At 35.1% G+C, this 18,288-nt stretch overlaps 1 protein-coding gene and 1 pseudogene across 1 annotated transcript; one reads left to right on the forward strand and one right to left on the reverse strand.

Moving 5' to 3' along the window:
• Positions 1 to 473: 473 nt before the first annotated feature.
• On the forward strand, positions 474 to 2,466 carry LOC105286992 (annotated as a pseudogene).
• Positions 2,467 to 17,055: 14,589 nt separating this feature from the next.
• Positions 17,056 to 18,178, reverse strand: LOC113561927. The gene has a single exon (XM_026969571.1). It carries the CDS (start codon positions 18,162 to 18,164, stop codon positions 17,190 to 17,192), a length of 975 nt encoding a protein of 324 aa, XP_026825372.1. The 5' UTR covers positions 18,165 to 18,178; the 3' UTR covers positions 17,056 to 17,189.
• Between the last annotated feature and the right edge of the window lie 110 nt (positions 18,179 to 18,288).

The following is an 18,288-nucleotide window of genomic DNA, read 5'->3' on the forward strand; positions in this document are numbered from 1 at the left end:
TCGAAATCACTGGCCTGAGATGCCATGCGCGGATGGTGGGGGAATGAACCCAAGGCCGTGTATATCGTAAACAGCACGGGGTGCTTGCAAATTTCCATCTGCTAAAAACCTACTTTTTTATATTTTTTTATATTCGGAGAAAAGAAGTTTAAAATACAAATTCTAGTGTCAAAATGTTGAGATTCCGACAGTTTCAAGCGGGCAGTGGCGAAACTCGATCGTCTGTGTCGTTTAAAATTCGCGCACTCACGATCAGACATGGAACATGGTCGTAAAGTGATTAAAGTATTATCAGATGATGATATTCATATGATAAAAATGTCAAAATCGATATATCGATCAATGCATTTTGAAAGTCCCCTAAAAAGTATTTTAATCCCTTGTCGATACCATATCTATGGTCGATACTATAAGGCCTTGTCGATACTAGTGCCGCACTGTTGCAGTGTGTGTGTGTGTGTGTTCCTTGCAGAAAAATTGTAGCTCTTTCTAGCAGTGCATATTTTTAACAATTAATATCTCGCTTCACGGGGCAGACCGCCAATTTTTTCCGCCAGATTTTTTCGTTTTGTGCAAAAACGCGTCCAATGAGCACATATTCATTGAATTTTGAGGTGAGGTACGTATTCTAAATAATTACCGTACTGATGCATTCTCTGATAACCAATTCTTTGCAAATATACTTGCAAGCTATACTTTAATCACATAAAATAATTAAATGAAGCGCGCATTATATATATTATACGTAACATTCATTATAGATAAATGCACACATATGCGCGACTCCCCATATGGATGCAAAGAAAGCGACCGAAAAGAAGACCGGTAAGAAGACTAACAAAAAGGTACCAAAGAAAGAGCCAAAAGATGCGTCTAAAAATGTGATGCGTGAAGTTCGAATCCGGAAACTGTGCCTGAATATTTGTGTCGGTGAGTCTGGTGATAGACTGACTCGCGCTGCCAAGGTGAGTCTCATGATTATCTTGTCTGAATTTTAATTGAAACTATGAATATGTGTGTGTCGTCCAGTTAATAAAAAATTAATTTATCACTAATTAAATATTTTACTCTATTAATCTCAAGTTATATCAACATCAACATCAGCATAGTTTCTCCAGTCTTCAACTATTCACTGAAGAGGATCTAATAGTTCATTCATTTAATTTTCCACAGGTCTTGGAGCAACTGACTGGCCAGCAACCTGTATTCTCTAAAGCTAGATATACAGTGCGTTCTTTCGGAATCCGTCGTAACGAGAAGATAGCCGTGCACTGTACCGTGCGTGGTGTGAAAGCTGAAGAGATTCTTGAGCGTGGCTTAAAGGTCAGTCAGAAAATCTCTATCTACATTATATTTACGTTACAATTACAATTAATTATAGTTACAGTATAATATTTACATTATTAATAATTCTCTCACGTTCCAGGTAAGAGAATATGAATTAAGAAAGGAGAACTTTTCGGACACTGGGAATTTCGGTTTCGGTATTTAAGAACACATAGACCTGGGTATCAAATACGACCCGAGTATTGGTATCTACGGTTTGGACTTTTACGTTGTGCTGGGACGCCCAGGTTGGTAATGTTAATTTGAAGATATGTTAATCATCGACAAATATGTGGCATATTATTAATCATCATAGATACTCCTCTTCTTTAATGATATAATTGTATTAAATATATGCTAGAGAAAAGTGCAGTATTTTTGCACTCCATATTTATTTTGCTTTATTCACGCGTCACTTAGTTGAGGCTGTTCTTTTATCTTATTTTTATTATTTTTTCGAGATTTGTATACATTTTCTAGCGAAATATAAAATAGGAAATCCACGTATACTTTACTACTATGCATGGACACAATGCTTGTAGAGCTTATAAAGTGATTGAATCTGATCCATAGGATTCAACGTAGCACATAGAAGGAGGAAAACTGGTAAAGTCGGTTTCCAGCATAGGCTTACCAAAGAAGACGCAATGAAGTGGTTCCAACAGAAATATGATGGAATAATCATAGCTGGGAAAAAGTAATACCTACGTTTTACGTGTGACTAAATCATAAAATATTCTAACAAAAATTTATTACATCATTTGAATCACTTTTCACGTCGAAATGTAAGAAAAATGTCAAGCTTCTGTCGCGCCTGATTCTCAATCAGGAGAGAGTCAAAGGAGAACAATGCACAATATATATTTTGTTCAAGTAAAAAACAATATGTATTTTATTTTTTATCTTAGTACGTTGTATATATACATTAATAAAAAATGGAAACTGTTTTACGATCTAATGCCAGGCGACGTAATAATAATAAGCAACAATGATATAATACTCGAAGAATCAAGTGCATCTTTCAATTTGAAGTCTCAAAAAGAATTTAGGCTATCGAGCATAATAATTTCAAAAAACAATAATTATGCAGTGTTGTACGATCGAATTTGCCATTGCGTTGTAATAAATGTTTATAATTAACATCGCTTGTTGATACTCAATTTAATCATCGGGTGGATCACGCTAGAATTATTGCTCGCTAGATTATCCGTAAGCTCTTCCGCGCAAGTTACACGAATTATATTATCGCAATTCACACCTCTTAAACATGGTAAGTATCGGCGAATGATAATTTCCATCTCATAAAAAAACTCAAATGTTTTATTGTTCACGAAAAACAATGTCAATGGCTTATAACATTGCATATAAAGGAATTTAGAATATTTGTAAGTAGGATTATATCTTTTTGATCCTGCAGAATTTATACATTCGTCACAAACCCTATAATACTTGGCAATCTTAAAAATAACAGCCGCAAACACAATAAAAAGCATTTTTTTCATTATTATCCAGCTCAATAATTTTGTTTTCAATATAATCAGGAATTTCAGGGATTTCTAGTATATTTGTTGCTGTCTATTGTTTTCTGTTGTGAAGAACGTTTCAAAAAATCAACAAAAAGGGCACCGTCATCCTGCTCATAACATGTATTTTTCATCTGTTGCAAATACTGCGAAACGCTCAAAATTTTCAAACTTTGTTGAAAATTTAATTCATTCGGTGTAGGAAATTTCTTTCTCAAATTTGAAAATACGTTTTCTACAAAGTCATTTGTAGATCGACTATCCAATAAATACAAAAATCCGCGTTCATTAATCAAATATTTTGTCAGCTCAATATAAGATCTTGTCGTGATCAATATTCCAAGTTGAACTGGTTTAAATACTTCTTTCTTTTCTCCAATTTTTATTGTTCGAAATAATTCAATAACTGACTCTAGAAAATTGACATTTTCATTAAATTTCTCTTCAGATTTTACACATCCCACTTTCTTTCCCAACGCAACTGAAGCATGTCTCGAGGTAATCAATGTAAACCATTGAGAGACTATTTCTATGAAGGAAGCTGTTGTTCTATATTCTTCATTGTTATACCACAGTATAAGGATATATAGTAGGGACAAGCACCCGTTTTCGAGTCAGCCGCGCAGAATTGCTTGCGCATCCCAAGCGGCCATGTTCTTGGGCGGCTTCCAATCCCGTTCAAAGTAAAGAACGCACATTATCTCCGTAACTGTGATCACATATAGATAGAGAAACATAACCAAACATAAAAATTCGCATATTGTATTGTATTGTTTGTTTTGTGCTTTTGTTAAAAACAATGTCTAAGAGAATACATCGAGTGTGTGCGGTGCAAAATTGTTTTCACAATGATTCACAGTGATAATATATCATTTTTTCGCGCTTTCCAAAAGAGAAAGAAAGGTATGCATTACTTATGTATTTATAAAATATGTAATTTTTTTTAAGAAAACACATTAAAAATATTTGCTGATAGCGGTGGTTTCTAATATTATTGATACGCTACTTGCCGCCCGAAGACATGGCGGATCGGCTGAAAAAGATCAAAGGTGCCGACGCTCTTTGTCCCTACTGTATATCATTATACTGTGGTTATACTTTTCACTCATATATTGAGTCATTAAGTATGAAACTTTACAAATGTAAAAGCGTCATCTTTAACATTTGTTATCTCAAATTTGGCGCCAGACGTCAGTATCAAGTTAGGTTAGTGTGATAGATGTATGTTCGCTCTTCAAATGTCATATTTGTTTGTTCAAATATCTTCATTAGTTTTATTGGTGGATTCTTTTTTATAGAACTATGGAAAAGTCCAAAATTCGTGTGATTTATGAATATGAGTTCCGCCGTGGAACCACAGTGTCGGAGACAGCTCGTAATATCAACGTTGTATTTGGTGAAGGTTCAACTACTAAAGCAACGGTGGGCAATTGGTTCAAAAACTTCAGAGATGGAGATTTCAGCCTCGCTAATGAGCCACGTGGAAGACCAAAGACGAAGGTGGATAATGATCACTTGAGAGCCGTAGTAGAGTCCGATCCATCTCAAAGTACACGTGAATTGGCATCGATATTCAATGTTTCCATACCCACCATATTGGTTCATTTAGTTGCAATTGGTAAGATAAAGAAGTTGGACAAATGGGTCCCGCACGAATTGACCGATGCGCAGCAGGCGCAACGTCTAGAGGCTTCCCTTTCTTTGCTTTCTCGTCACAAAAATGAATCGTTTTTGAATCGAATTGTGACCTGCGATGAAAAGTGGATACTCTACGACAATCGTAAACGCTCACATCAGTGGTTGAACGCTGATGAACCACCGAGACATCACGCGAAACCCAACATTACACAGAAGAAGCTTATGGTGACTGTTTGGTGGTCCAGGTCAGATGTTATCTACTACAACTTTATGAAACCTGGTACATCGATAACGGCTGAAGTATATTGCAAGTAACTGGACGAAATGATGCAACAACTTGCTATTAAACAACCGAAATTGGTCAATCGGTCAATGCCAATCCTGTTGCATAATAATGCTCGACCGCACACTGCACGACTGACCGTGGCAAAGCTACAGGAGTTGGAATTGGAAACTCTCCGTCATCCACCATATTCACCAGCTCTATCACCTACCGACTATCACTTCTTTCGGAATTTGGACAACTTGTTGGTGGGAAAATTCTTCAATTCTCAACAGGCAGTCGAAACAGCCTTCCGCGACTTCATCGATTCCCGTACTCCTGGCTTCTATAGTAGAGGCATAGACCAACTACCACTAAAATGGCAGAAGTGTGTAGATAACATGAGCGCATACTTCGATTGAAAATAAATCATGTCCATGTGCCAAAAAATGCAAAAGTTGATGTTCTATTTGTAAAGTTTCATACTTAATGACCCAATAGTTCAATGCACTGCTCGAATTTCGATTGAATACATTTACTGCCTTATTAACCTTCATTTTATTAAATTGACTCATTGTGAGGATATCTTTGTTCAATTTTGGAGCAAATTTAAAAAACATATTTTCTTGTTCTGCAACTAATTCCTCAAGATGTGAACATTGAACAACAGTGATGACAGATTTAAAATTTCGACATAATTTGATGGTAAAATAATACTTCTATTGTTTATTACTGCAGTTCTAAGACCGGTATTCATAGTCGGATCTTATATTTAAGACCGTCTTAAGTGTATCTTCAGATACTCCGTAGCCAATGAAATTATCTATACAACATTTGCAGATAAACTTAAAACGGTCTTAAATATAAGATCCGATTATGAATATCGGCCTAAGATTTTTAAGAAGATGAGCATCAGCAGAAAAAAGAGCCTACGTTGTGGATCGATAGGATGAGGCACAGAGTTTTGAATAGTAGAGTACTTATGAGTAAGTATTAATTCCAAAAGCTCGCCACATTCTTTGATTAGATGCTCCCATATCAGATGTTACGGCATGTACATAAAGACCTAGTTTTTCAGCCTTTTGAATAATTTCTTCAATGATAGGTTTTAATCTTGTACCATCAAATCCTTTGGAATTAGTAAAGTGATACGCAACAATTTGCTTCCATCTTTCGAAAATACCACCAAGCATAAAAATCATACCATTTGCGGCACATAAATTTGTTTTTCCTTTAGGAAATGAAATGAGAAATACTAAATTAAAAAATGAATAACATAATACTATAAACTAATAACCAATAAGAAATTGCTTGATTTATAAATAATTACAAGAAAAGTAAGTAGCAAAACTCACCAAATAAGTAAAAACAGTCTTTGATATGTACATACTATTGATTTCAAAACTGACAAATTGGAAAAATGATTTTTTTTACAATACATAAGCTTTTGTTAGTTATGAAAAATGCATACCTTGACCATTAGGAATAGTAACATATCCAACAATACAGTTTGTGGACGGATCAATCTTTTCACCTAGTACAAGACTTCGTCAATTCCAAACATGCAATCTCTATCGCGATCATCGCAAAATTGTTCAACCTTATCTTTCAAAGCTTCGAAAATGTCATCACATATTCCGGGAGAAAAATTGATACCTTCAAGACTTCTTCTCAATGTGCGTGTCGATGGTAGGGGAATGTTTTGATTCAATAGTTCTTTATAATCATTTTCTGTACATGAAAATTTTAGTCGGAGCGCCTTTTTTATTGTTTCATTAGACCATTTATATACTCGACGTTTTTTAATGTCATGTTGAAGTCATTCTATCTGATCATCATTAAAAACTTTGTGTAATATATTTCTTGATTTTGATATATTTTTTTCGACATGTACTCTTTTGTAACGCTCTAATTTTCTGTTACGAGTAATTAAAGCTCTTCTTATTTTGTCTGATTTACAAATTAATTTGTTTGCAATATCCAGTTTATTTTCAGCTTCTCTCAATTGCCGTTTTAATTTTTCAATTTCTAAAGAAGTGTCAGTGTTATTGTCCTTAATTGAAGAGTCCGAAGTAATGTCTAGCGATATTTCATCAATTTCATCAATTTGTACAGAATTGTCAGTGTTTTTAATTGAACAATCCAAAGTCTTGTCCGTAGATATTTCAGAAGTTTCCATGGACGCAACTGGACAAGTAATAACCTGAAAACACAAACAAGTTCTTTATTATTTATACTAATAAATTCGATTAAGAAAAATAGACACTATCAAATAAATACGTACTTCACAAGAATCCTGGTTTTCTGCATTTGTTGGTAGGGGAAAAATTGTTGGCACAGCGTTAACCTTTAATTTTTTTGCCGTCTACACGGGGTTTTTCCCACATTTCTATTGAAAAGTGGACCTGTAAATGAATAATAATATTATTGACAATCTTATCTTTCACAGATTATCAATTATTTAAATATGTACATTACATCACAAATGCATGAATAATCATTGGGTTCCCAATTTTTTCGAGTAATTGTTTTGGCCCATAAAGCCCGTATCAGACTACGTATTGAAGATTGGAGATTGCGAATTGGAGATTGGAATTTGACAAATCAAAACAAAGCAGACCCAGATTGCTTTGTTCTGATTGGTCAAATTTCAATCTCCAATTCGCAATCTCCAATCTCCAATACGTAGTCTGATACGGGCTTAATGCTCGCCGTGTCGCATTTTTTGGGAACCGGGTCATTTTCACTTCTACGGAACATTTAGAAATGCTTATCATTATCAAATGTACGAAACTTTAAAGATGATTGACAATGAAATTATTTCTAAACTAAATGTCCCGTAGAAGTGGAAATTACTCAGCGTTGCATTCTTGCAATGCGACTTTTGCATCTACTACACCATTTTACATATGCATAGATTAACTGCAATAAGTTAAAAAATACTGGTAAAACTATATGGACAAATATGTAGTTGTCTTTATAATATAATAATACTTATTGTTTATAATACCTGTTATATTGTGAATACTTTTAATTAACACATTACTGTTAGAAAGGATTACCTTAGACAAAGAGAGCGCCTCCATAACACGCAACAATACGCTAAAGTTTAATTCTGAAGTTATCTCAATAATGTAATTACCCAGCAAACACAAAATATAACTGTTATATAACACAGAAGTAACACGCAATATAACAACTGTTATATGTTATTAATATTAAAGTTACATAATTTTCTTTGTAACTGCAATATAACTATGTTATAAAACTGTTATATTGCTGTTATATATTGGTTATAATAATATAACAGTAATATAACTTAAATATGCGATGTTATATAACTGTAATATTTGCATATTATATTTATGTTATATACCATTTTTAACATACAGATGTCGAGTCGTCCGCTAGATGGCTTCCGTTTCTCGTATGCAAAATATGATACAAAATATATATAAGAACGATGATCACGGCACGGTACAACTTGTATTATAAGTCCATTTTTACAATGAAGTGGTACATTTTTGAACGAATAATAAATAAGAGCAAAGTACTACCTTCTGCATAACGTTTAGGAAAATAAATTAAACACAAACCTAGTAGTAGTTGTAGAAAGAGGAAGAAAGAATAATTATATTCCATTTATATAACATTTAAGTAACATTTTAGTAACACGTTATATTACTGTTATATTACTGCAATTTCGTATGAGCGGGAAATTACAACTAACATATACATTACATGTAACGAACATGTTATATTGCGTGTTACATTCTGTTATATTATGGCAATATCACTGTTATATGACTGTGTTTGCTGGGTATGTAATAACAAAGTTGAGGTATATAACAAGATTTAATAACATGTTATAAGCGTGTTATACTCATGTAACATAACGATTATGTTACACGTTACTTTCATGTTATATACATGTTATATAACTGTTATTCATATGAGTAGGAAATTACTCGTAACGTGTATATAACATAGTACATTTTTGTTATATTGCGCGTTATATTCCGTTTTATAACGACACTATTATAGTTATATATCTGCGTTTGCTGGGATTATTCTAACTTTGTTAAGAGTATATAACATGTTATGTGTATATTACATTACTGTTATATTACTGTAATTTATGTGAGTAGGAAATTACTCGTAACGTGTATATAACCCAGCAAACACAGAATATAACTATTATATATCTCACAAGTAACACTACCCAAGTGTCACTCACCGATTTTCTTGAAACTTTGCACACACGTAGTACATCGAAAAACATTAGACACGTGTCTTTTTATTTGTGCTAACAACGCATTTTAAGATTAGAAAACGCATTCGAAAATTTAACACTTTATAGCACAATGGTAACTAACGCTACTTCTGAGCGTTATTCTCTTACAACTTTTACGACATTACTCTATTATGATTTTATTGGCTGCGTTCGACAGAAAAAGCTTCTTTGCAACCGTTGTAAAAATCGTGAATCTGATTGGCGTATGCGCTTAATTTTGATTGAATCTAAAAGCATACGCAAATCATATTCACGAATTTTACAACGGTTGCAAAGCAGCTTTTTCTGCTGAGCGCAGCCATTGTCTGAATGTTTGGCATTAATTTTACGAGATTCGGAATGGCAGATTCAAAATCGCGGACCGAAATCGCAGAATTTTCAAAACTTTTATTCAAAGTCAGTTTCGAAGAAGTGTTTTAGACCCGTGATTACGATTGTGGTAACAGTTATATCAATCTAGAGGTGGAGGATGAAAAATGGCAAATTCAATATGGTGAATTCAAAATGGCGGACCCAAATTCCAATTGTTTTAAATTAGTAATTAAAATAGTGTAGTAGGTTATGTATGCAAAAGTCACATTGCAAGAATACAATACCGGTCGTCTTCACTTCTACGGAACATTTAGAAATGCTTATCATTATCAAATGTACACAACTCTAAAGATTGATAATGAAATTAAGTATTTCTAAATGCTCCGTAGAAGTGGAAATGACTCGACGTTGCATTCTTGCAATGCGACTTTTGCATCTATTACCATTTTACATATGCATAGATTAACTGCAATAAGTTAAAGAATACTGGTAAAATTATATATGTACAAATATTTAGTTTTCTTTATAATATAATACTTATTTTGAATACTTTTAATATTAATGTTACTGTTAGAAAAGATTACCTTGGATAAAGAGAACGCTTCCATAACACGCAACAACATACTGTGTATATTTTATATGTATATGTTTAGAGTGCAAAATATAATGATTAAATATTTATATTTTTCCCTTTCCTCTGGAAAAACTGCATCATTATAATAACTATAGCGTGATTGTTATTGTATATGTAACTGTATTAACTTATATATTTTATACATACTAATTCCAGGAAAGGTCTTTGAATTAATTTCGAGCGAAAGCAAATGAAATAGTTTGTTTTCGCTTAGAATTAATTCAAAGACCTTTTCTGGGATTAGTATGTATAAAATATATATTTTCATTCTACAGTTACTATTCAGTTACAAAAAATATAACTGTAATATAACAATTACATAATTTACATCACGATTATATATATATATGTTATATAAGTATTCGTTAACTTTGTTAAGAGTATATAACATGTTACATACGTATTATATTCACGTTATATAATTGTAACATGTGTGAGTAGGAAATTACTACTAACGTGTATATAACCTAGTACATCTATGTAATATTGCGTGTTACATTCCGTTTTATTACGGTAATGTAATAGTTATATACCCGTGTTTGCTGGGAACATAGTACATCTATGTAATATTGCGTGTTACATTCCGTTTTATTACGGTAATGTAACAGTTATATACCCGTGTTTGCTGGGAATACTCAACAAAGCCTTTTGTGTTATCTTGAGGTTTTTATACCTGGAGAAATCCCGTGGAAGGTACATGGTACATACAATGCTTGTGTGACGTCTTGGACGAGCATGGAATAAAGTTGGATCTGATGAGTCTGCTGACAATGACGGCGCGCAAAGTAGCCACGGATTAGATCTCTCACAACCCCGACGAGCCAATTATGCACAATAAGAAGCAAGTGCCGTCCGTGACAACGATGCTGTTTACTTTCCGCCGAAATATCAAAGACCAATGATATCTCTAAGACAGTGGCGTAGCCAGACCTACGTTTTGGGAGGGGGGGGGGGTTAAAAAGAGGCAAGTGTGTCGGCTCTTCATCTTCGCGGTCCTTATATCCTCAGCCGGGGGAAGTTTTAATTACGAGTAACGATTCCGCGAATTCGCCCTCTATCGTTGTTTTGTGGTGTTACTCGCGTATCGGGGATGTTTGTGATTACGCCTCGCTGCGCATAGTGGTCGACTGGCTGCCGGTTGTTAGGCGCCGAGTCGCCACACACTCTAATAGAGTGACTTCATTCACTTTAAGATAAAAAGTGAAGAGTTTCACTCTTATTTTTAAAGTGAAGACATAAGCGCTCCAAACTTCGCTGTGTTTAGAGTGAAATTACCTTCCCATTTCCCGGTTCTGCGTGTTCAGAAGGTTTTAGGCTAGAATACCACATAGGCTGCGTTCAGAAGACAAAGCTGATCAGTGAGCGCTCAGTGATTTTTCATTACGATATATTGGTTTCTGCACTTGGATCTGACGAAGATCTAAAGGCAAAAACTAATTAGATTAAAAAATCACTGAGTGTTCACTGATTAGCTTTATTTTATGAAATATGGCACTCTTTTCAGAGTTGAAGAATCACTCCAAGTAAGCGTGAATAACTTTACTCTTTTAAAAAGGTGAAATTTCACTCCTTTCGACTGGCAGTATTTTCATTATTGCTTGTAGTGACATCTCACTCCAAAAGAATGAGATTCCACTCCAAGAAATTTAGAGAGAAGTAACGCAACAAGCGCGAATCGCGCACACGTAGACATATTCATTATCTATTATCTCTGTTGTATTACGGTAATAGTTAAGTTACTTGTACTTGTAATTGCCATAAGTGTAATTTAAAAAATGAAATGTTACTTAAATATTTATAATAAGCTTTTTCCATTCATAAAAAAATAATAACATTAATAGAATAAAATCTGATAATATAATAAAATAATTATATTTATCTAATTTTATTTTCTCGACCGTTGTGCGAATCCAATAATCTCTATTTTTTATGACAAAGTTGTTGAACTCAAATTTTAATGCTTTTAGTTACGTTTCAGCCTTAAATTTTTACTTTTGTAACACGTATATAAGAATGTTACTTTTAAAATGTAATTGTCATAACTAAAATATCCAAAAACCGTCTACATTAAATTATATATCCTGGAAGAATGTGACATTTATTGGATACATTGTGTCTGCGTTCGAAAATAGGCTTGATATGTTGGGAAAGAGAGTAAAGTTAGCAATATTGAAAATTTCCACTTCTGCGTTTCGTTTCTTCTGCTGAGAGAATAGTGGATCGTGTAAAGATAGTCATTATCCATCATTCTCCCAGCGAGAAACGAAACACAGAACTGGGAATCATCAATATTGCTAATTTTACTCTTTTTCCCCAACACCAAACAAAACTTAGGGGTATAGTCTGTAAAAATACTCTGTAACGCTGTATCTCTATAAGCTACATAACACTGCAGAGCAAGAAAGAGAGATACGAAAAGAAGAAAGCGCTGAAGAGGTACAGACCTTATGGAGCAAAGTTTTCTTATCGAATACAGGGCTTATTTTCGAACACAGGCTCAGAGACCTCCAATAAATGTCGTTACCATAGAGGAAAGAACAGGAGAGTAATATCTTCCTTTCTGTAATTTGATCTTTCTTCCATGGTCGTTACAATGGCTGCGTTCAGAAGACAAAGCAGATCAGTGAACGCTCAGTGATTCTTCATTATGATTGATTTCTGCACTTAGATCCAGCAAAGATCTAATGGCAAAAATCAATTATATTAAAGAATCAGCGCTCGCTGATCTGCTTTATCTTCTGAAGGCAGCCAATGATATACGTCGACGTCTTCGGGCAGTACATTGTACGTACAAAGGACGTCTACTGAACATCCTCGGGCGGTACATTGTACGTACGAAAGACGTCTACTGGACGTCTTTGGAACATATTCGGTACAGCATATGGATGTCCATACATGACGAACGGGACGTCGTTTTGGACGTCCAAAAGTTGTCGAATTGTTGCGTGGGAAATAATTTTCGATTGCTTCGTTCATTATAACCTGTTGCTTGATACGCAAAGTCTGACTTAGAGTCCTATATAGGCTGCGTTCCGATATTCACTGCCAGTACTGAAACTCTATAGTTCACGTGACATACACTATAGATTTTCAGTTTGATCTTAATTTTTCGCGGTTGTTCAAATTGAAGTGTGCGCGATGCGTAGGACCCCTTCGACCCACCGTCACTGAACGCGGGAAAATTCTACACAAGGATAGGATAACTACAACTCTTCGTAGCGCCGAAACTACGCCACCCTCGACATTTTGCAAGAGGAACATTCGTCTCAGAATCACCTCAGGAATCTACCATTAACCGGTGATACGGTAGGTCTGGGACAGCCTGTATAGATATATATTTGTATGTGCGTAATGGTTCTCTATGCTATTTGACAGGTAAATATTCAGTTCAATCTATTTAATATTAATGAAATTGTTGGGTATTTTAATTGAATACACGTTAATTACGAATTAATACTTTATTCGACAGACGAGAAATAAACGGTAGCCTTTGTCTTGGCAAAAATTAACCGGCGGCAACTAACGAACAGAGCAGCCGTACTGTACTGCCCTGCGAGTAGAACTGAACAGAGAGATCGGTTAACCGGTAACGCACGCCACGAGCATGAAACTATAATAGAGATATCGCACATACTATCAAATTTTTCTTATCATCAGGCGCGACATCTGAACACAAACGTGATATAACAACTAAACGAAATTAGGTCTAAAACCTTTGAATGAACTGAGTGTACGAGTATCTGAGAAGCACGAAAGCAATCGTTTTACTTCAACAGAACAGCTGACTAAATTTGCTGTTGTGTCGATCAGCTGACGATATCGTGAGCTTGGTGAGGCGGGATGGTGCGGTATCAGACGATTTTCCAATATCTCAAGCCGGAATATTAGGAAATGATTTTTTTGTACACACGGGATCCAAAATCGATTACGCGGACGGTTATTTAGAAATATCTGATATGAAAATACCGTTCTTTTCACCGGAAACTATCATCGTTCCCCCGCGATCCGAATCATCATTCTACATACGATTGCAAAATCCCAATGTTAAGATAGGCTATTTGCCGAAGATTGATTTAACACAGGGAATTTATTTAGGAGACACCATTGTGGACAATGTTAACGGGAAAGCTCACTTGCCTATAATAAGTACTTTGGACAAAGAAGTGAAAATACGCGTGCCGATTTTACGAATGATACCTTTAAGTGAATATCTGGACGATCTGTTAGCGGACTTAAGTAATGATCAATTGAACAAACAAAAGAAGGAGGAAAATACAGAAATGGCATGTTAAAGGATAATTTCTCGTAATGATAAATCTCGATAGACGGAGATATCGATAGATTAATCGATAGCTAATCGATGCGAGCGATGGCGCTGATGCGGGCACATCTTCTTAATAAAGCCAGTACACGCGTTCGTGCTCTACCTCTGTCGAGTTCCGGCTTCCGTACAGTACAGCTCTCTAGAGCAGAGACTGAGTTTCTTTTCTCTTAATTATTTCTCATTGTGTGAACTGCTTTGGTTACTTATTACTTGTTAGAATAAACTCTGTGTGTTAAAACCAAAGTGCTCCGATTTCTCCGGTTACCTCGCCCTTTCCGCTTCAACATGGCAAGTATAGAGGATTATGATAAAGGAAAAAAAGATTGTTTTATCGAATCCAGTAATAATTCCGTGATGGGAGAATTAAATATTTCCGGGGAGGGAAGTTTCCAAACCTCTCCAAAAGAATTAAATTCCAATGGTAATTCCTTGATAAGTGAATATCTGGATGATCTATTAGCGGACCTAAGCAATGAACAAATGAATAAACAAAAGGAGGAAAATACAGAAATGGCGAGTATAGAGTACAATATTTCCAGAGAGGGAAATTTCCAAACCTCTCCAAAAGATATAAATTATTTAGGAATGAACGAGGATCATCCACCCTCAATCCAGTATTCCTGTCCTGTCGAGTGCGATGAGGGAAGTTACCAAACCTCATTAGTCACTATGAGTTCAATTGAAGAAATAAAAAGGGAAAAAATAAACAAGAAAGATAAACAAAAAGGAAAAACTGATGAAAGAAATAAAAGAAACAAACGAGAATAAAGAATTAAAGGAAAATCAGGGATTAAACAAAGATAAAGAAATACATAACAACGAAGAATTTAATAAAAATAAAAAGATCCACGAAAATAAAGGATTAAACAACGAATTAAATAAAAATGAAGAAGTAATTAAAAATCTAGAACCAGATGAAAACAGTGAAATAAATGAGGAAAGAAAAAGAAAAGGTATAGATGGAGAAGTAATAATAGGTAAGAAAAGGAAACTCTCCGATATAAATTTTAAAATCTCCAGAGAGGGAAGCTACCACACCTCTTCAATGGAAACTAACAATTCAGGAATAATTGAGGTCAATGATCAAGTAAATTTAAATAACCTATCTTCCACGGAACTTGCACCAGCACAAGAGAAATCACAGGTAATAGCAAACAAACCTATACGGAAAAGAAAATCTAAACCAAGGAAACTCCTCATCCCCAACACAGACATAAATCCGGATGAACAGCAATGCCTCGGAATAACAAGTGAACCATCAACGAAAAGGGTTTCCGAAATAATAGAATTACTACGCCTGGATCATCTGAGTGAAAAAGAAAGAGATAACATCGAAAAACTCATAGCCAATAGTCAGGATAGGTTCCACTTGCCTGGGGAACAGCTGACCGCAACAGATGTATTACACCATGATATACTGGCAACAGATGATCGACCCATAAACACACGACAATACAGGTTCCCGCAACAACATAAAGAGGAAATCAACAGACAGGTAGAAGAATTACTAGCAGCAGGAATAATAAAGCATTCGCAATCACCATACAATACGCCTATCTGGATAGTACCGAAAAAGGAAGATTCGAAAGGTAATAAACGCTGGAGAATGGTCCTTGATTTTCGCCAATTAAATGATAAAACCATAGGAGATGCATATCCTGTACCAAATATAAACGAGATCTTAGATCAGGTAGGGGAAGCTAATTATTTTACTGTATGTGATTTAGCCTTAGGGTTTCATCAGATAAAAATGAATCCAGCACACAGTCATAAAACTGCATTTACAACCCCTTTTGGACATTATGAATTCGTAAGAATGCCGTTCGGATTAAAAAATGCACTTTCAACATTCCAAAAGACGATGGATTTGTCCTTAATGGGACTGCAAGGCCGAGAAATATTTGTGTACATAGACGACATAGTTATTTACGCGAAATCTATAGAAGAACATGGGAAGTTTAAGTTATTAATAGATCGCCTTCGAAAAGCTAATTTGAAATTACAGCCGGATAAATGTGAGTTCCTGAAAACAGAAGTGACCTATTTGGGTCACGTAATTAGCAAAGACGGTGTTAAACCAGATCCGAGAAAATTAGAAGCAGTGCAACATTTTCCCAGACCTAAAACTCCGAAAAATATTAAACAATTTTTAGGGTTAGCCGGATATTACAGACGCTTCATACCAAATTTTTCAAACCTCTCTAAACCATTAACAAATTTACTAAAAAACGATACACGTTTCGAGTGGACTGAAGCTCAAGAGGAAGCTTTTGAAATGTTAAAACAGAAATTGTGTGAAGAACCCGTGCTACAGTATCCCAATTTTTCGAAACCTTTTATTTTAACCACCGACGCCTCAGGCATTGCTATAGGCGGCATATCGTCACAGGGTGAAATATAAGGGTGCCGTCACATGGAGCGTAACTTGCGTAAGCGTAACCTGAAGTTACTAGAAAACTTCCGCCTAGTTATTTTACGCTGTTACGTCGTTTTGTCATTACGTCGATTTCAATTTCTGGCGGAAGATACGCCGATGGATGTGTATTAGTGCGTGTTCGTGCCAGTTCGTGCGCGTATTATGTGTTACAAAAAGGATATTGTATATTGTACACAAAAAGTTTAAACAAAAACATGAATAAGGATCAAATCAGGGTAAGTTAATAATTATCGTTATATAGAATTTATTATATCAGCTATAGCGTTCTATTATATTCAATCCACTTGCTTACGATTTTGTCAATATTTTTTTTTTGGTTTTGTGTCTTTTGACACGCGTCGTCAACCGTACCCGTAGGTACAGGTTATTTAACGCAGAGGCGGTGATCGAGAGTGCCTCCAATTGAATGGGAGATATAAATGACTCCTGAATAATCAGATTAGACAATTCTGCCAATTTTCTTGATGAAACTGTATATAACTTTGGTTTTCCTCCGGTCTCCTCTCTTTAGCACCTTCGCTACACTCTCCGTACCAGATAGGTCTCTTCTCCACAAGATGTCTCCCATAGCCATCCTTTCCTCATCGTACCGATGACACTGCCATACCACGTGATCAATATCCTCTCGCATGTAGCCGCATTCGCACCTTTCACTATTAACAATATTCTTCCTAGCTAAGGATGCGTTTAGATTATAATGATTCGCCCTAACTCTATTAACAAATGTTATAAAATATCTTTCTTCATTAAATCCATGAAACCACGGTAATTTAGACTGTCTGTTATAAAAATTTGTATAATAAAAAACTCCCTTATATCTAGATTCGTACTCTATTTTATCCTGAGTATTGCACCACGCTTCATTCTTATATATACATCTAAGATCGCGGATTGGAATCTCAATACTGTTATCTGCCGGTTCTTTGGTTCCTGTTTTTGCGAGGTAATCAGCTAACTCATTACCGGTTATGCCGAAATGTGCCGGAATCCATACAAAAATAATCCTAACATTATAGATATCTTTAAATTTACTATATAACTTCTTAATTTCTATAACATATTTGTTTTGATATACATTGAGATGATTATTCATAAGCGCTTGTAAAACCGAACGACTATCTGTAAATACGATTATATTATTGACTGTATCGGTTTGAGTTTCAACAACTTTAAGAGCTGAGGAAATAGCCATGGCTTCCGCTGTAAAAACCGAACATTGAATAGGCAGACTTACGGTATATCCTATGTCTAAATCCTCTAGCGCAATACCCGCGCCCGTAGATTGCTTCAAAAGAGACTTAGATCCGTCTGTGTACATCACTAGCGTTTTTTCCTTCAAGTCATATTTATGCAGAACTTCATTGATAATTTTAATATCTTCTTTATTATATCCCTTATGTAAGTCAAACGCCATCTTTGTACTTCATTTCTTGATACTTATACCAAAATCACAGTCTACCTCGATTTTCGCAGTTAAGCATTTGTAATCAGTCTTCCAAATCTCAAAATTAGTTTCTTTACTACCTAGTCTAGATCGG

This window comes from Ooceraea biroi, chromosome 5 (genome assembly GCF_003672135.1).
Source record: "Ooceraea biroi isolate clonal line C1 chromosome 5, Obir_v5.4, whole genome shotgun sequence".
NCBI lineage: Eukaryota > Metazoa > Arthropoda > Insecta > Hymenoptera > Formicidae > Ooceraea > Ooceraea biroi.